The following is a 21359-nucleotide window of genomic DNA, read 5'->3' as shown; positions in this document are numbered from 1 at the left end:
CACATACTATACCTATTGGTCAGGGTGAACCAATATGAATTTTACCCTGATGTTAGCATTCTAAATCAAAACTGTTCTCACTCATTTGCTTTGTGTACAAATAACTGTTTGACAGGATAAATACAACTGCCTTTAACCACAATAAAAAGTTTTTTTAATGGTTTCTCTAGAACAAGGAAATGCAAATCCAGATGGATAATCTTCCCAAGAGATTAACAGCAAATTTAAATTACAAAAAACACAGCTCTCATGCTTGAGTCACTTATGAAGGAAGCTAATTAAATTGCCGCTAGCAACTCTACTTTGGCATTTACCCCCAACGCACTAATTCATTGATAAGAAAATAATTGCCTACGAAAGAAAGATTTTGCAACAAAGCTTTTACCGATGTGTTTACATTAGGAAAATTAAGGATTTGGTGGAAAGTCTTTCTCTAGATAGATTTCTTCAGTAATATGTCTAACTCTTTCAAGTTAGTACCCCTTTAACATCATCTGAGTATTCAAAGCATAAGAGATTTTTGGAATTCAAATAAATCTTTATCAATCTGACATGACATGCAGATCTATACACACAAGTGCTAATAAATAAGCATTCACCAACTGACTAAGGTGAATTATAATTTATGCTAAGGAATTATTAAAAGAGAAGGCATCACCCTGGCCAGTTGCTCAGCGGTTAGAGTCTGCCTGCAGATCGAAGGGTTGTGGGATCGATTCCAGTCAAGAACACATGCCTTAGTTGCAGGTTCCCCTATTAGGGTACCTGGGGCAGCAACCAATCCATATATCTCTCTCCTGTAGATGTTTCTCTTCCTCTATCTCTCTCCCTCTCTGCACTTCCTCCCTCCCTTCCACTCTTTCTAGAAATCAATGGAAAAAAAAACCAAAACATCCTGGGGTAAGGATTTATAACAACAACAACAAAAGAGGAGGCATTCATTTGCCCTATGAGAAAAAGATCTGCTGATAAAACATGTTAATAGGGTGAAGAAAAAATAGTCCCTATTTGCAAGAGTGCTGAATGTTAAAATAAAAAAATAAAATAAATTCACATTTTGGTACAAATTAAGTATTCATTACATTCCAATCATTTTTGGAAGGGGGTATTAAAAACGGTTACTGATTTGGCACTGTGTCAAAACTGTTTCTAGTATTACTCTTTCAAAGCAGTTAGCTAAATCTAAGTACTTTGTTTCCATATGCTCAAACACCATCTTACTTTCATGTACTACAAACCAAAAAAGTCTTTAATCAATAGGTGAAAGTACCTCCTTCTAGCAACACGCTCCTTTATTGCATTTAAGATAAAGATATTATTAGCCATTCATCAGAGATTAAATTACACCATATTTTAAATTGGTATTATGGTCAATACCAATAGTATAGTGGTTGAGAGGACGGATTCCTGGTTTTAATCCCAGATAAGCCCCCTTTTCTATGTGACCTTGGGTAAGTTAACATCATTATGCCTCAGTTTCTTCATCTGTAAAGTGACAGTGACAATGACATTGTATTTCATACAGTTGTTGTGAGGATTAAATATGTTCATACATGTAATAGGTTTAGAACAATAAATTTTATTAGCTGAAAAAAATTAAGAGCTATGTAAAAAACATATTTGTAAAGGCTAATCAGAATTTTGAAATTATGTTTAATATTAGAGAATACAGGTTTACCAGACTGTCCAGATTGATGTAATAACATTTATTTAGTGAATCTTATAATCCATGAGTAAGCAGTAAAATTCCTTTTTCCCCAGGAATTAATCAAATCACATTTTCTTGTGTCACTTTTTTTTCACATCAGCCAAGACTATGTGTATGTATATATACACCACAACATGTATGTAATTATATATCTACATATACATCTGCTAAAAATTATTTAAAATTAATAAAGTTTAAAAAACCCTATCAAAACAATTTGATCAAATTGGAAACATTAGTGCAATTCCAAGATTCTTCTTAAAAAGATAATCACAGAGATTTCCCCTCAGCCTGGGCCAAAAAATCAATTTTACTTAATACTCTGAACTGTATTTATAACTTAAGACTTTCCCATCTACTTGCTTTCATTTAATATAATAAAAACCAATAGGCATTTTTCTATTCACCCCTTCATGATTACCTTAGCTAAGATTAGAATCCTGATAAGACAATATTAGAGATAGTCTTCTTATGAGAGAAATCAGTACTAGAGAGGGTAACTTATTTTATATCACGTTGATGGAAAAACAACACTGTAAAATTTTTAGCATCTCTTACAAAACAGTGGCCTTAAGATTCAATTCTCAATGCTGCTAAACTCAATAGTGAGACAGACTGCAAACAAACAAAAGAAAGAAAATCATCATCCCTGGCAGTAAAAATACCCTATCACAAATACCATGTCTTTGCTTCTCATTTTTTAGAATCAGCCAACATAATAGGGTCAGAGAATTTATGAAAGTAAATCATCAAATGCTCTTCCTGATATATGTAAAGAAAGCATTCAGCACAGTGCCTGGCACAGAGTTAACACACAGACCATATGGCAGAGCTCTTTAATTGGGTGGAAGTCACTATATGGGAGTCAGCTACTAGAACTAGACTAAAGCTATATAGAAGCAGAAGGACACAGCAAGTCTTCCCCCCCCCCCCTTTTTTTAAATCATTTTTGCTCTTCACTGGTGTATAATTAAAAAATACTGCCTGGCCGGCATGGCTCAGTGGTTGAGTGTTGACCTATGAACCAGGAGGTCACTGTTCAATTTCCGGTCAGGGCACATGCCCGGGTTGCGGGCTCGATCCCCAGTGTGGAGCGTGCAGGAGGCAGCTGATTAATGATTCTCTCTCATCATTGATGTTTCTATTTCTCTCTCCCTCTCCCTTCCTCTCTGAAATCAATAAAAATATATTTTAAAAGCAAACAAAAAACACAACATTTTCCTCTAGAATTATTGTTTTGCTTTCTAAAATTAAAAATTTCAAATAATAGTGGTGATGACTGTTTAAGTTCATTGTGTTAAATGTCTTCATATGTATCATCTTATTTAATTCTTCCCTAAAGCATGTTATTGTTATTTCCACTTAACTGATAAGAAAATAAGGCTTAAAAATGTTAAATTACAACTTAAAAGGCCTTAAAAAACAGCTCATAATCATGGAAACAGCTGAATGAGCCAGGATGTGAATTGTGGTGTAAAAACACAGACCAAGTTCTGAATCATTATTTTATGTTGCTTCTTAAATTGATTTGCTGGATTGAAAATAAGATTTACTACAGTAACAATTAAGTACTCAAATGTTCTGAAATAAAAAATTTCCCAATAGAGCATATTAAACAAGAATTGAATTTACAGTAGGTATATGATTCATAGTATTTCAAATTGATAATTTAGTTGGCAACTATTACCACCATTTTATTGTAAAAATTATCAGTTTAGAAAAATCAACTGAAGTACCAGATTATATGTAGAATCAATATATGACATTTGTGAGATAAATTAATATGCCTAGTTAAAAATATTAGCAGATGAGAAGAGTCATATATGTATTGCTAATGGTTAGTGTCCTTTTTCTCAACTTTCCACTTTGCTAAACTTCATTTTACTATAGGCTCCCTCCGTGACAGTATAGCCTTTAATTTCCTGGGAATTGTCCTTGGTTCTGACCAAGACATTCATTACTGATACCAGAAGGCTTTGCTCCAAATGCCCTGCTCAAGACTATAATTTCACAGGCTGCTGCTTCACCTGTAGGGGTGCCATCTGGAAGAGAATTATACTCGGTATTTTCTCCCATAATGCTCATAGGGCACTCTTCCTTCCAAACTGACATTTACTTTTCAAAATTAAAGTTTGCATTTACACTTAAAAAATTAATTACTGAGAAAGGAATACATTGATTAAATCTGGAACTAGAATATTAACATTATTCATTAAAATTAGAGCCTTATTTCCCAGTTCATATCTTCTCGTAATAAACGAAACTTGTGATATCTTCGAAATAAGTTTCTTTGGTTGTCTTTATTTTTTCCCGTTCAAATAACTGAATTGCTGATATACCACTAGGTAGAGTTAACTATTTAAAAGAGTGAGGCAAGGGAAAGCACAAGTACAATGAAGAGTGAATCTGTAGAAAGTTTAGTAACAAATAGTCAATAATCTTGACTTAAAGATAAAAATAAAAGATTACTTCCAATAAATAAACAAGCCTACAAAATCTAATTCCTAATTCTTAGTATGTTTCTGAAGTATAATCAATATTTGGTAACATTTTTTCCAATACTACTATAAATTCTGTAAGATTTGCTGTAGATAGAATTTTATCCAATTTAATTAGGACTACTAGTCATTTGTTAGTGGAAAACAGTATACTTTCAGTAAAAACATATAAATGCAAATTTGTTTAACAATACCCTTTGAGGATGGATCTAGTGATTGGAATCCTCACCGTCTTCCTTGCATAATAAACCTCACTCAAAAGGAATTGTAAATAATTTCCAGTTTGGGTTATTTTAAAATAGAAAAGACTTATTAACCAATGTCACCCCAATAAATTAAATAAAAAGTAAAAAAATAAAATTATAGAAAAAGAATCTGAGGCCATTTACCAAGTAAGAGTCCCTGAATTTTATAACTCTCACCCTCCCACACCTATATTTTCATGATTTGCTTTACAGATTACTTTATTCAACACTAGAGGCCCGGTGCACGAAATTCATGCATGGGCGGGGGGTGTCCCTCAGCCTAGATTGCACACTCTCCAATCTGGGACCCCTTGAGGGATGTCCAACTGCCCGTTTAGGCCCAATCCCACCGGGCAGTTGGACATCCCTCTCACAATCCAGGACTGCTGGCTCCCAACTGCTTGCCTGCCTGCCTGCCTGCCTGATTGCCTCTAACCGCTTCTGCCTGCCAGCCTGATCACCCCCTAACCACTCCACTGCCAGCCTGATCGACGCCTAACTGCTCCCCTGCCGGCCTGATTGCCCCTAACTGCTCTCCCCTGCCAGCCTGGTCACCCCTAACTGCTCTCCCCTGCTGGCCTGGTCGCCCATAACTGCCCTCCCCTGCTGGCCCAGTCACCCCTAACTGCCCTCCTTTGCCAGCCTGATCGCCCCTAACTGCACTCCCCTGCAGGCCTGGTTACCCCTAACTGTCCTCCCCTGCAGGCCTGGTTGCCCCCAACTGCCCTCCCCTGCTGGCCCGGTCACCCCTAACTTCCCTCCTCTGCCGGCCCAGTCACCCCTAACTGCCTTCCCCTGCAGGCCTGATCGCCCCCAACTGCCCTCCCTTGCAGGCCTGGTCCCTCCCAACTGCCCTCCCCTGCTGGCCTGATTGCCCACAACTGCCCTCCCCTGCCGGCCATCTTGCGTCCACATGGGGGCGGCCATCTTGTGTGTTGGAGTGATGGTCAATTTGCATATTACCTCTTTATTATATAGGATTTTTACAATCATGTTCAATATGTATGTTAGTATTAGCTGATTTTACATAAATAAGCAGGTGAACAGTGCAATAAGCTCTTGGTAAATGCATAACCCAACTGAAAGGACAAAAGAGGAACAGCATACAGAAGGCAACTTATTAGGTTTAAATGTTCAGGTAGCCATAAGAATCTAACAGGTATTATACAAAATGAATGCAGAACATCAATTCAATTGCATAACCATGTGACAAAAAATACTATCATGATTTCACCTTTTAAGGAAAGTGTTCTTTGATACCTAAGATTAGGTTAGGTGGCCTTTATCATATCATCTAAATTGGAGGCTGAGTTATTAACAATGCATAGAAATGAGATCTTTAAAGCAGGGTTTCTCAATCCTGGCACTATTGACATTTGGGGCCACATAATACGTTATTGTGGGGACTGTTCTGTACATTGTAAGATGTTTAGCAGCATCCCTGGCTTTACCTGCTAGAGGCCAGCAGTACTAACCTCCTGTTGCTACCCTCTCCTTCCCCCATTGTAACCTAAGATGTTTCCAGACATTTCCTACTGCCCAAATAACCACAGGAGGGCAAAACTGAACAGCCTCCCTCCATGAAGAACCACTGCTCCAGAGATATCAAAAAAAGTAATTAGATAAGCATTTTCTCCCATCTATAGTGTTATTAGCTAAAAATGTACACAACTTAAAATTTTATAGGATATGTCTGATCTTGTCTGATCTCAGAAGATTTTATAAGGATGTAAAATAACTTCTATTTATTTCACTGTTACATTTATAATAGCCTTAGATATTGAACACCTGAATTGCAAAGTTTTTTAGTGATTTCCCCAGTCTATAATTTGATGCTTTCATTTTAAAATGTACTGATGCTAAGCACTTCATCACAAATATGGTAATGAAGTTACAGAGTTTTAAAAGTAATTATGCATAAAAAGGTTATTAAAAGGAAGAGTTATATGCCTAGTTACATATTATGCAATAATGTAAACAGAACACATTCATATCTGTCTATAAATGCTTAGAATAGTACACAATTCTAGGACACAATTAATTAGAAAAATGATAAAGTAGACTAAAGGGCCAAAAATATTATCTCTGAAAAAATACAATACTTCAGAATAAGAAAGAGGCCAAGCTCAATCAAGAATAGATAACAATCCTAAAAAACACATAAAAATATCTGATGTGCCTGGCCGGTGTGGCTCAATGGTTAAGCTTCGACCTATGAACCAGGACCTGGTCATGGTTTGATTCCTGGTCAAGGCACATGCCCAGGTTGCAGGCTAAATCCTCTGTAGGGGGCATGCAGGAGGCAGCCAATCAATGATTCTCTATCATCATTGATGTTTCTATCTCTCTCTCCCTATCCCTTCCTCTCTGAAATCAATAAAAATATATTTTTAAAAAATCTGATGCAAAAACTGACTATTGACAAGAGAAGCAAACAATTCCTGTAAGTAGAAACCGCATTATTCTTTTTTTAATACTTAATAAGCAAACTTAATAAATATTTAAGAGATTAAATGATCCAACAGACAATTATAACATTTCACCCAAGGATTGCAGAATACATGTTCATTCTAAATGAATGTGGAACATTCAATGAGACATCATATGCTGAGCCATAAAACAAATCTGAACACATTTAATGGAATGATAACATATACAGTATGGCCTATGATTTCAACCAAATCAAACTAGAAATCAATATCAGAAAGATATCTAAAAAATTTCCAAATACTTGAAATTAAACAACACACTTCCAAATAATTTGTGGATTAAAGCAGAAATCACTAGGGTAATATTTTGCATTTAATAAAAACAATTGTGGGATGTTGCTGTAGCAGTCATAAAGAAAAACCTGAAGGTTTAAGAGTAGTGGAAAAAACAAGGTATAGAAAAATATGTAGAATATGCTTACCTGCACTAAATATAAGGGTGGGGTTTGTAACCTATTTTGTTCACTGCTTTATCCTGCCTAGGGCAATGCCCAGCAAATAGCAGCCACACAATATTTGTTAAATGAATGAGTGTGCCAAAGGGTGGGATGACACATACATATTTAAAATGGATTAAAATATTTCAGGTAGGATAGACTAAAAACTGGTAACAGACTTTATTGGCAGATTCAAGGTAGGTCCTGAGTGGTAGGAAGGGGCAAAATTTGTAACTTCTTTGTATTATTACATAGTCCAAAAACAAAAATAAATTTTATATGTATATCACAAATATTTGTCAGAGCAGCTCCTACTTCATTATTATTTCACTAATCACTAGCTTCAATGCAAGAATGAGAATAATGGTAATAACTACCACTTATTAGGAACCTATTATGTGCGCTTGCAATTGTCCTGCATGACTACTTCCTTTTCCTCTTCTCATCCCTTACAACATACAGTTCTCATTTTTCAATGGCATGGACTTGTGGAGAACATAACTAGAACAAGAGCTGATTTCCTCTGCATACTCTTCTAATGGTTTGAAACACATTTATTAGTTTAAGTCTTTCCTCCACTAGATGGCACTCTCACTTTAATCAACAAAAGACTGACAAGTCTAATTAGCCCTTTTCCCCAAACTGCAGCTAACTGTCCAATCAGCAAGTTTACAAAAAAAAGAAAAAGTAAATCACCTGGAGATCTTTCCAAATGTACATGTGGACCTTACTCCAGACACACAGAATCAGTTTCCAAGGACAAGGGTAGAGGATGAATGTAGTTTTCTGAAACAACTAGCCTGGTGCATGGATTCATCCAGGGCATGTCTGGCCTGTCTAGTCCTGATCTGGGGATTGGGGCAGCTGGGGAGGGGCCACGGGAAGGCTCCAGGGCCAATCAGCTGGACCCCAGCAGCAAGCTAACCTACTGGTCAGAGCGTCTGCCCCCTGGTGGTCAGTGAGCGTCACAGCGACTGGTCGATTAATAGAATGAATGGTTGAACACTTAACATATTAGGCGTTTATTATATAGAATTCCCAACCCCCACTGTGGTTGATAAAAATCATTAATTATAACCGGATATTCTCTTAAAAATACAATTATATTATTAGATAGCACTTTTATTAGAGAAAATTATGTTAAGGTACCCATATATAACAGAGTGATTCTATAATGCTTATAAATTATACACTTTTGAGGCTAAAGAGAAGATGAACAATATTAACAGTCTGACTCTGAATTTAAAGAATAAGATCTCATTCCATTTCCAGCAACAATGCATTTTGGGAGCTAATGCTCCTCTAAGTACAACAAATATGATAGAAGAAATAAAAAGAGCATCTTGTTAGATGCATCAGTAAGCTGGCTTTCACCTTGAAAGCATTTGCTAAACCTAGTGAATGAACATAGGAAAACAGGAGACAAAACCCCAAAATGGATATCCTTCAAAAGTCAAATGGTTAAGCCATGGTGCATCCATATCATGAAATATTACTCAGAAATAAGGAACTACTATTGATAGGTACCATAATTTGGATGAATCTCCAAGTAATTATATTAATTTTAAAAAGCCAATCCCAAAAGGTTACATACTGCATAATTCCATTTGCACCACATTCTTGAAGTGACAAAATTATAGAAATTGAGAACAGAACAGATTACTGGCTGCCAGTAATCTGTTCTGTATCTCAATGGTATCAATATCAAGATCCTGGTGGCTCTACTGTGCAATAGTTTTTCAAGATATTCTCATTGACAGAAATGAGTAAAGAGTATAAAGGATCTCTGTATTATTTCTTATAACTGCATGTGATAATCTATAATTATCTCAAATAAAAGCTTAATTGAAATAAAAATTTATAAAACAAATAATCAAATGCAATATGTGGACCCAACTCAGATCCTGATTCAAAAAAATGAAGTGTAAAAACAAAATTCATGAAACAATCAGGGAAATGTGAACACAGATTAGATATTAAGGAATTTTTCATGTAACATGGAATTGTGGCTACACTGATAATTTTACATGAATTTTTCATGTAACATGGAATTGTGGCTACACTGATAATTTAAAAGTCCTTAGCAGTTAGAGATAGCAAGAAAAGGGTAATAGCATGGAGAGAGATAAAACAAAAAAGGGCAAATGCTGATAACTTAGATCTGTGGTCGGCAAACTGCGACTCGCGAGCCACATGTGGCTCTTTGGCCCCTTGAGAGTGGCTCTCCCACAAAATACCACGTGCAGGCACGCACGTACAGTGCGATTGAAACTTCGTGGCCCATGCGCAGAAGTCGGTTTTCGGCTCTCAAAAGAAATTTCAATCGTTGTACTGTTGATATTTGGCTCTATTGACTAATGAGTTTGCCGACCACTGAGTTAGATGATGGGTGCATGAAGTTCAGTGAAACATTCATTCTATATTTTTTTACATTAAAATGTTCCTTAGTCAACTGCTTTTATAATATTAAAATTAAATGCAGTGGCTTTGCATTTACGGTGTCATTATCCCAGGCACATGGCAATACGGAAAAAAAAAAGTGCAAATCATTTAAGGTAAAACCCGGGCATAAAAGAATTTTCCACAGGTAATTTCCTGGGAAAATATATAGCCATTAAATAGCACTAAACACTCAAAATACACAAGAACAAAGCACCATGAGTGAGGGGCAACAGAAACAATAGCAAAAGCAGCCCTGCAAAAATGTCAAATACTGCAATCAAAAACATAAAATGTAAAATAAGTATGTTATGATTCATTAAATGGAAAGAAGCTTAAAGATAATAATAAGCGAGCTAAGTTTTAAAAGAAACAAAAAAAATTCCAAAAACAAAATTGAAATAAAAAATTCAATGGATGAGTTTAACAAATTATTAGAAATAACTTTAGAGCTCTAGCCGGTTTCGGTCAGTGGATAGAGCGTCAGCCTGCGGACTAAAGGGTCCCGGGTTGATTCCGGTCAAGGGCATATGCCCAGCTGTGGGCTCAGTCCTCAGTGGGGGGCATATAGGAGGCAGCCGATCAATGATTCTCTCTCATCATTGATGTTTCTCTCCCTCTCTCTCTCACTCTCCCTTCTTCTCTAAAATCAATAAAATATTTTTTTTAAAAGAACTTCAGAAAGAATTAGTAAATTGGTGGACTGAAATGAAAAAAAATTATCCAGAGTGCAGCCCAGAAAGTCAAAACATTAGAAACTATAAAGGAGGTTATAAGAGGCATTAAAAAATCAACACACTATTTCATGTACAAAAGAGTAGCAATGATGACTGTCACTGGCTCCAGATTGGAACTTAACACTACATTAAATCTGAACATTTCAAAATCTCCCTGAAATCCCAGCTATTTGGCTAGAATTCTGTTTACTCAAAATTTATAATTATAAAATAAAACAGATTATTTTTAATTTTTGATAAATTCATTTAATGAAAATATATGTATCAAATACAGTTTTTTTGTTTTGTTTTTTCTAAATGTATTTCTTTTATTGATTTCAGAGAGGAGGGGGGAGGGAGAGAGAGAGATAGAAACATCAATGATGAGAGAGAATCATTGATCGGCTGCCTTCTGCACGCCCCCCAGTGGGGATTGAGCAAGCAACCCGGGCATGTGCCCTTGGCTGAAAATGAACCTGGGACCCTTCAGTCCACAGGACGACGCTCTATCCACTGAGCCAAACTGGCTAGGGCTCAAATACAGTTTACAAAAGTTTAAAACTGTCTAAATGGTTAAAATTTTGTCTATGTAGAAATACTATATACCTTATCTTTGTCAAATTGGCATATCAATAAGTCAAATCAGTTGTCAAATAACATTAATTTTACTTTACACATTTAAAAATAAATATCCTGCTTTGACTTATTTCAAAAGTAAATTATAAAGTTCTATAGTGTACCTTAATTTTATTATTTTAATAACGCAAATAAATTCTACTTTATGCAATAAAAGACACTGATAGTATGGCCTAACAGATCAGAAAGACAGGACATTCAGTATGATAGCAATAAAAGCAACATCATGTTAATTTTGATAAAACAGTACTAATTAGTCCTTACTAGTCTGTGGAGGCTTTTAGGCAAACATATTTAGGTCTCTAAAATTTAGAAAGTAGAAAAATAATATAGTAATTATTATGACTTTAAAAGTAAAAAAAATAAAGTTGATTTATGCTTTTTAAAAAAAGATTATGAATGGCCAGTAAATAAGAGCTATTTCAGAATCAAGTACCACAGAAAAATTACAGCTGCTTTAAAAATAATGCCACCATTCTGCCATTTATCAAATAAAATTAAATGCAGAAAACTGCTACCTTACCCGTTTTTTTTAAACCAATAAAAGTACTTTTTCTACCGATACTTACCATCCACTCAGATATAATAACATCCACTTTTTCTACAGGAAGATGAACTTCTTCAATCTTTCCTTTAATTAGTATGATAGTATCTTCAAGTTTATTTAGTCTGAAAATTATCATAATGAATTAAATTAGTATGTTAAACAGATTCTGAAAACTAGTTAAATTACATAATTTCTTGACAACTTTTCAAATTATTTTGTGGAACTGAAAGTAGATTCAAAGTTTATTTCCTGGGCATGCAATTAATTTTTGGTCACTTCATGAATGCCCAGGATTATTGTTAGTTAATATTACAATACACTGAACAAATATTTAAAACTTCATCCTGAGCCTTGGCGGGGTGCCTCTGTTGGTGGGAACGTTGTCCCCTACACCAAGAAGTTGTGGGTTTGATTTCCAGTCAGGGCATATGGTCAAGGCACATACCTAGCTTTTTGGTTGTATGGGAGGCAACTGATATCTTGATGTCTCTCTCTCTATCTCTAAAAAATCAATAAAAACATATCCTTGGGTGAGGATTTAAAAAAAACTTCATCATGAAAAGAAATTCTAATTTTATCAAGAGTAGATGTCAATAAAGTTACTAGGTCTTTTTTTTAAGGGAGGGATGGAGACAGACAGACTAGCCAACAAAAGTATGTTTTAAAGGGAAGTGTGTCATATTGAAGAGAGAATTAGAAGCCAGAAGCCCTTACTTTGAATCCCAGATTTTCTAGCACTTGTCAGCTAAGTGATCTTCAGTGAATTATAATAATCTCACAGAGCCTATTGCTCATGTGTAAAAGAAAATAATGATACCTGCTCTATCCATGTCAGGACTTACTATGAGGATCAAATATTTATGAAAGCTATATATATATATCTTCAAGCACTACATAATGGTAATGATATTATCATAACGAAGTGATGTATGCTGTATAAAACTTGAAATTGTGCTCCAATCATAAATTAATTTTGTCCAATGATATTCATTAGATATTTTTATATGTTTGATTATAATATTAGCACATACTTTTCACCCTCTCTTTTGTAATATGAAATAAGTAACGGAGTTAAAGAGATCATTTCAAAATGCTAAAAGCAAGCTAAGTTTATATCTAGTTAAATAAATTCTCAATCATCAGAGGACGTACATGTGAATTATAAAGGATTTTTTTTCTGCTAAAAAAAAGAAAATTTCCCCCTCAACTTCATCAAGGTATTTTTAACATAAAATAAAATACAATCATTGTAAGGGTAAATTTTGTTGAATTTTAAAACTGAGATACTTGGGTGGCCACCATCATCATCAATATATAGAACATTTCTATCTCCTCGAAAAAATTCATAGGTGCTCCTTCCCAGAAAAATCTTCCCATCTACAGGCAACCACCGATTTTCTTTCCTTCCACTATATCTTAGATTTGTATTTTGAGGAGTTTCATATAAATGGAATCATACTGAATGTATCCTTTTGTGTCTGGTTTCTTTCAACAGGCATACCTTTTAGATTCATACATATTTTTGTGTATGTAAGTAGTTCATTCTTTCTTATTGGTGAGTCGTATGTCACTGCATGATAAAATACAATTTTATTTATCCACACCACTGTGAATGGAATTCTGGACTGTCTCCAGCTTTGAGCTATAAAGAATAAAGCTGCTATAAATATTTGTGTGAAAGTAGAATTGCTCTGTCGAATGGCAGTGTATATCTAATATTTTAAAGAAACTGCCCATTTGTTTTACAAAGTGTATGTACAATTTTACATTCCCATCAACAATATATGTGCATTCCTGGTCATTCAAATCCTTGTCAACATTTAGCAATATTTTAAATGTTAACAGCATGATGAGATTTCACCATTGCATTTTCCTAATAACAAAGCATATTTTAATATGCTAAATGGTCATTTTCCTGTACTGTCTTTTGTGCAAATTTTTTGCCCATTTTAAAACTCTGTTCAGTTGCAATTTATTATTGAGTTTTAAAGAGTTCTTTACATGTTCTGGATAAAAACCTTGTCAGATTTATGTATAGTGAAATGGAGGTGGGTGGAATTCTAAAATAAAATACATTCATTATAGTTCTTGTTAGTTATTCATATTATAACATATTTTTATGTTTCATACACTTAATGTTTGTTATAGTTCATACAAAAGTTTAAAAAAGGATGCCTATATCATATTTGAGTTTTTTCAAGGAAATATTTAATATAATTCTTTCTGAAGTAATTGCTACAATTGCTTATTATTGACTGAAATATTTATTAAGGCTTTAACAGTTACAAACACTTCAAAGCAAACAAAAGCAAGCTTCTTAAAAGAGAAAAATTTTCCCATTGCCTAAAAATATCTTCAGAATGCTTATGCAGAAACAAGATGTGCTCTGTAAGAGGCCATCTGCTCAGGTTGTTTATTGTCTCCTACAAGACATAATCCTATTTGCATCAGTAATTACTTGTTCAAATATAAATATAGCAGGAAAGATTAAGATTTCAGGGAATACACAGAAAATAAATGACAAAGACCATAATTCCCAGTAATTCTGTATTAAGACTGCTTAACACAGATATCATTTACATAGATAACCTCTTTCACGAGACTATTTACCTTAATCACCATCTAATATCTCATTCATGAAAAAACTATAGATTTTACTTACTATTCTCAAGTAGCTTCTCACTAAACCTTACTTTTAGCATAAAAACATTCTAAATGAATTCTATCTCTGGAAACACCTGCTCAAATACTACCATAGCTTTAATCTATAGAAATATGACATTGCAATATAAAAAGGTATCTTAAGTAAATCTCTTAACTCAGTGGTCGGCAAACTGCGGCTCGCGAGCCACATGCGGCTCTTTGGCCCCTTGAGTGTGGCTCTTCCACAAAATACCATGGTCTGGGCGAGTCTATTTTGAAGAAGTGGCGTTAGAAGACATTTAAGTTTAAAAAATTTGGCTCTCAAAAGAAATTTCAATCGTTGCACTGTTGATATTTGGCTCTGTTGACTAATGAGTTTGCTGACCACTGTCTTAACTAATCCAATAGGCAAAGAAATTACTAATTTTTGAGTGAAAATTTGTTAGAAAAATCAACACTTTCCTATCTCATAACAAGATCATAGGTAATTGTCAGTTCTTCTCTATTCTCTCTCATGTCTTCTTAACATAAAAACATCTCCCCTTTCTTTAATTTAAAAGGGAGGAGAATTGGGTAGGGAAGTCAAATTGGCTGCATTAGAGAGAACGAATGACAGAGCTGTGGGAAGCAAAGACAAAGAACAAATAACTGAGTCAGTTACATGCAGATGTGTTAATTCAGGTGAGAAATGTAAAAATGTGAATTAAGGCATTCGCATAGTTATTGGGTAATGATGCTATTGTATATACCTGAGGCCATGAACCAAGATAAACCAGGATGACAGCATATTTAAAGTAAACATGAAGATTCCTGATGTGCACCTGGTATCTGACATGCGTTTACACTATGGCTGGTCACAAAGCAAGTATGTGCTGCCTATGTGACCAGCCCTTTGAAAACTATGAACTCTAAAACTCAAGCCAACTTCCTTGGGTAGAGACATCTTACAAGGACCTCTGAAGTTCACGGGTACAAAGAAAAGTACATCTGTACTCTTACAGAGAAAAAGGGATTACTTCGAAGCCTGTACATGACCTCTTACTAATGGTTCTCCTTTTCTTGCTGCCACTGGACTATATCCTTTGCTGTAATAAATCTTAGCTGTGAATACAACGTTCTATTGAGTCACGTGAGTTCTTCTAGGGAGCCACTGAACTATTTAGGTAGTCATGGGACTCCCCCAAGATAGGACCATTGAATGGACAGGAAATTAAGGAGTTGGTAGGGTGGGAGAAGAAATGATTTTAGTTTCCTTGTAAGGTGTCTTGGCAACCTTCATTAGAATTCTGTGTCTTCTGAGCAGCAAAATATATTTTGTCATTTTAGCCTCATCAGTGGTTCAAAATTCTGTTCAGTTTAAACTCACTTTTCTGTAATTTCTATTAAATTTAGAAACAAAGCCCTAGCCAGCCGGTTTGGCTCAGTGGATAGAGCGTCGACTTGCGGACTCAAGGGTCCCAGGTTCGATTCCAGTCAAGGGCGCATGCCCAGGTTGCGGGCTCAATCCCCAGTGGGGAGTGTGCAGGAGGCAGCCAATCAATGATTCTTTCATCATTGATGTTTCTCTCTCTCCCTCTTCCTTCTGCCCTGAAATAAAAATATATTTTAAAAATATTAAAAAAATAAATTTAGAAACAAAATATAAAGGAACATCCCTTACTTTAAGAATTTTATCCTGATGTATCTTGTTCTCTTGTTCCCCATCACACACACACACACACACACACACACATCACTACTTTTTAAATCATTATGTTGTTACTTTATTCTTCTAAAAAGCCAATACTCATCATCTAGCATGTATCAATTTGCTAGGTGATAGGGCTAAAAAGATTAAGAAGACAAAGCTCCTATCCTAGAAACTAAAGAAGGACACATAAACATAACAACAGATCAAAATATTCTCTTGGCTTTTCTTAATGTTTCATTTCTAACAGTATCCTAGACACAGGCAATATGAAAGATTTCATCTTTAATGTCATACTGAGATTGAAAATACTACATTGCAGCTACATGATGGATCAACCTTGTTACGAAAACTCCTCTGCAATAACATTCAAAAGTCTGAATAATGAGCAATTCCATGACAGAGCTGATGAGAAACAACCAAAATAATAAAAATATTACCAGAAGCTACCTCTGCTTCCTGAGCGTGAAAATGTACAATTGTCTGGCAATTGAATGGCTTTGCTATCCTTAGGTAGGTTTATGTTTCTGAAAGGACCATTCACTGCAGAGTTCCAAATATGACAGCAAGAATAAAAAACAATTTCTCATTCCTTCTATGTATCACATTGAGCTCTATTTGGTCCTGCTGATATAACACCTTTGAACATCTATATTCTTCTTTATACATGTCTGCAACCTCAGAATTATAAGTCTTACCTTTTTCTCTTTTTACTTATAATTGATATATACTATACATATAAGCCCTAAGATATATATATATATTACTTTATTAAAAAAAAAAAAACTTACTCCATTCTAAACTCAATTCTTTAGAGATGTTAGATCTCTTTTCTAAATAGAGAAAAGAGATAAAAATTATTTTGAACACAATTCAAGGATTGTAATAGAATACATTTAAAAGAATAATGAAATATGCATTTAAAAAGTATCTACCTTTTAGCATGTAAAGTGTTTTTACAGATGTAACTTTATGGAGTTTTATGGAAATTCTGCTGTGTACAGATTTTTGACAGAGAAAGAAGTTTCAGAAGAGCTAAAGACAACTCACAGCCTGCTAATTGGAAGAGCTGTTTTCACTGACTGATGGTAGTTCTAGAAAGCTACAATCTATAATAATAAAAGTGTAATATGCTAATTAGACTGAACAGCTGAATGACCTTCCGGACATCATTCCAGATGTCCTTCTGAACGAAGCCGCAGCAGGGGCCGAGGTAGAGGTGGCTGCAGCGGCGGGTGGGGGCCAAGGCAGAGGCAGTTAGGGGCGATCAGGCAGGCAGGCAAGTGGTTAGGGGCAATCATGCAGGCAGGCAAGCGGTTAGGGGCGATCAGGCATAGGGGTGATCAGGCAGGCCGGCAGGCAGGCCAGCAGTTAGGAGCCAGCGGTCCCAGATTGTGAGAGGGATGTCTGACTGCCAGTTTAGACCTGATCCAGGATCGGGCCTAACCAGCAGTCAGACATCCCCCAAGGGGTCCCGATTGCAAGAGGGTGCAGGTCGGGCTGAGGGACACCCCCCCACCATGCATGAATTTCATGCACTGGGTCTCTAGTATGCAATAATAGACAACTGTAAGAGACATTGAGAGCAGATTTCAAGGGAGGAGAATGACTACAGAATAACACTGGCTAAAGTTTAAAGTTTTATAGTGTAAGAGAATAGAAACTACAAAATACAAACAATACAGAAAAGAGTTATATTTTGGCAGGATAGTTGTAATAAATAATCATTTTAGAAATATAACCAACCAAATAGAAAGTATTATTTGAGGCAGTGATGCCTCGATAAATATACTAGATTTGCAAACAGAATAACAAAGGTTAATTCACTTTACAGTATAAATTTCAAGTTTTTGAATGGAAGACAAAGAGATACTTATGAACACAATGGAAATAAATATCTTTTCACAACATAAGAAACAAAGGAGAACATTGCTGAAGAAACGGTACAATGTTGACTTATCCAAACAAAAAGGTGATTTTCAAAGTCTATAGGTTCTAAGTAAAATCAAACTATTGAAAGCAACCAATTGACTGAGAAGATGGACTGTGGGATCAGGCTGCCTGGGATCTAACCCTGGCTCCACTACAAATAAGGAGAGTGAATCAAAGTGAAACAAAACAATACAAAATAAAATGAGTGTTATCACTATTCTTTTTCTTTTCTTCCATAAAGAAATTAAAATGAGAGCACATCTAGTTTTACTTAATAGAAATAAAAAAGGACAAATTAATACATAGACATGGTCTTCCATAAGATGAGAACTTCTAATAGAAATTCTTACTATAATCTTATTATCAACAATACATTTTTGATAATCCTCTAAAACAATCTTTTCTTTGGGACATGGCACTCATATTGTTTGGATAGCAATGCCCAAGCAAGTGAGGATGCTCTTTATGGGCCCCCAAAAATGATGTTATACTAAATGGTAGTGTAACAACTAGAAATTTTTTTTTACTAAATTATAAAACTGCATATATATATGTATATATATATATATATACATACACACACACACACACACACACACACACACACACACACACACACACACACACACTAGAGGCCCGGTGCATAAAAATTCATGCACTGGAGGGGGGGGGGTCCCTCAGCCCGGCCTGCCCCCTCTCACAGTCTGGGAGCCCTCAGGGACGGGAGGCAACCTGGTGATCAGGGGAAGGCAACGCCCCATCACACCTCTGCTGCTGCCACTGCCGTCAGCGCAAGCCTCGGCTGGCCCTGGTTACCTGAGCCTTGGGTGGCCCTGGGCAGCTTGGCAGCCGCCATCTGAGGCTTGCCTGCACCTCGGGCCGGCCCTGGGTGGCTGGGGGGCTGAGGGGACTGAGGGACTCTGGAGGCAGGTGCGCGGAGGGGCTAAGGGGACTGGGCACCACCATCTTTGAGGGTGGGGCAGTCAATTAGCATATTCCCTCCTTATTGGCTGTGGGCGCCACCATCTTTGAGGGCGGGGCAGTTGATTAGCATATTCCCTCCTTATTGGGCTGTGGGCACTGCCATCTTTGCAACGGCATGAAGGTCAATTAGCATATTCCCTCTTTGTTAGATAGGATACACATATATATATGCACATAAATGTATATGCATATTCTCCAACATGAAAATCATAACCACAAACCTATATCTATGAATAATCTAAGCAAGATCAATATAGTTTTCTTCATTAAAATTAATTTGGCACTTGTTAATTAACAGTAATAGTAGCTAACTTTTGAATACCTACTACGTGCAAGGAGTAAGCCAAAAATTTGTATATTTTACTCATAATTTATTTACCTTACTCCTAACCCAGTGGTCGGCAAACTTATTAGTCAACAGAGCCAAATATCAACAGTACAATGATTGAAATTTCTTTTGAAAGCCAAATTTTTTAAACTTAAACTTCTTCTAACACCACTTCTTCAAAATAGACTCGCCCAGGCCGTGGTATTTTGTGGAAGAGCCACACGCAAGGGGCTAAAGAACCGCATGGGGCTCGCGAGCCACAGTTTGCCAACCTCTGTCCTAAGCAGATGAGGTAGTCATTATTATTTTCATTTTGACAGTGGAACAACTAAGACTTCAATAAGGCTACATATAATCAAAGTTCAAATGGTAGAGGGAGAACTTGAATCCAGGGGGAAACCAAGATGGCGGCATAGGTAAGCACCTAAACTGCTGCCTCGCACAACAATTTCAAAACTACAACTAAAAGACAGAACGGACACCATCCAGAACCACAGGAAACATGGCTGAGTGAAAATTCTACAACTAGAAGGAAAGAGAAAAGCTCACAGAGAATTGGAGGTACGGCAAAGGGTCTTTGTGCACGCAGAGGGAAGGACGGCTGAGAGCCTGGCTGACTTTCTCTGGCGGAAGGGGGAAGGAAGCCCCCGACCGCACTGAACCCAGTTCTGACTGCACTGAATCCCAGTCCCGGGCGAAACCCCATGGACCCAGGCTCATACAGGGGGAGTCTGGACTGTCAGGTAGAGAGAAAGGCACCCGGAGACTCGGAGACCCGGGGGAGACCCAGGAGAGCCCCGGCAGGCAGGGTACTGGAGGCGCGCGAGCCAGTGTGCACAAAGGCTGCGGAGGTTGCCACAGGCTTTCCCTAGTGGAAGGGAGTCAGAAGCTCCTGACTGCACTGAGCCCCAGTTCTGACTGCACTGAACCCCAGTTCCAGGTGAGCCCCTGGGGACCCACGCTCTTGTGGGGGGAATCTGGACTCTCGGGCGGAGACTCGGGAGCTGGGGAAGGCAAGAAGGCGCGCGCATGCCAGTGCGCACAAAGGCTGCAGAGGTTGCCACAGGCTTTCCCTAGTGGAAGGGAGTCAGAAGCCAGGGAAGGCAGAGGTCTGTAGGCGCGCACACGCACAAGGGCAAGGCTGACTGGAAGCCAAGACTGTCTGCTCCGCCCTGAGACTCCACCCCATCCAAGCTGAGCACAGAGGCTATTGCAATTTGGCAAGTCTAATCCTATAAGGCTGTCTCCAACACCGAACTTCTCCCAGCGTAGACACAGCTGATCCTTACAACCAACTGGCCTGGAGGTCAATTCCTCCCAGTGATACCAACAACAATAAAGACTTAACTACAACAAGGCTGTACACACAGTCCACAAAGGGGTGCACCAAGAGTGTCCACCTCAGGTTAACTGGGGAGGCCGACCCACTGGGCCATGTAGGAAACCTAGCACACAAATCTACCCTACCAACTCAGGGAAGCAGTGAAAATGCGGCGACAAAGAAACAGATCACAAACGAAAGAAATGGAGGAAAACCAACGACTGGATATAGAATTAAAAACCACGGTTATAGCCGAAACCGGTTTGGCTCAGTGGATAGAGCGTCGGCCTGCGGGCTGAAGGGTCCCGGGTTCAGTTCTGGTCAAGGGCATGTACCTTGGTTGCGGGCACATCCCCAGTGGGAGGTGTGCAGGAGGCAGCTGATCGATGTTTCTCTCTCATCGATGTTTCTAGCTCTCTATCCCTCTCCCTTCCTCTCTGTAAAATATCAATAAAATATATGTTTAAAAAAAAAAAAAACCACGGTTATAAGGCTTTTCAAGAATATCCTAGAAAAGGCCGATAAATATAACGAGACCCTCGAAGGTATGAAAAAGGACCAACTAGAAATTAAACATACACTGACTGAAATAAAAAATATTATACAGAGACCCAACAACAGACTAAAGGAACACAAGAATCAAGTCAAAGATTTGAAATACAAAGAAGCAAAAAACACTCAACCGAAAAAGCAAAAAGAAAAAGAAATCCAAAAAGTTGAAGATAGTGTAAGAAGACTCTGGGACAACT

The 21359-nt window shown here is 37.1% G+C and overlaps 1 protein-coding gene across 3 annotated transcripts in view; it reads right to left on the bottom strand.

The window, feature by feature from the left end:
* The window catches only part of PRMT3 (protein arginine methyltransferase 3), a 93146-nt gene that overhangs the window by 49141 nt on the left and 22646 nt on the right, over positions 1-21359 (bottom strand). For all 3 annotated transcript variants that reach the window (XM_080640025.1, XM_080640027.1, XM_080640026.1), the window contains one exon: positions 11738-11837. In XM_080640025.1, the coding sequence (XP_080496151.1) occupies positions 11738-11837 (100 nt within the window). The remainder of the gene's footprint in view (positions 1-11737; positions 11838-21359) is intronic.

The sequence above is a fragment of the Plecotus auritus genome (assembly GCF_963455305.1).
Source record: "Plecotus auritus genome assembly, chromosome: 9".
NCBI classification, from domain to species: Eukaryota; Metazoa; Chordata; class Mammalia; order Chiroptera; family Vespertilionidae; genus Plecotus; species Plecotus auritus.
This window is presented reverse-complemented; position numbering and strand designations above follow the sequence as displayed.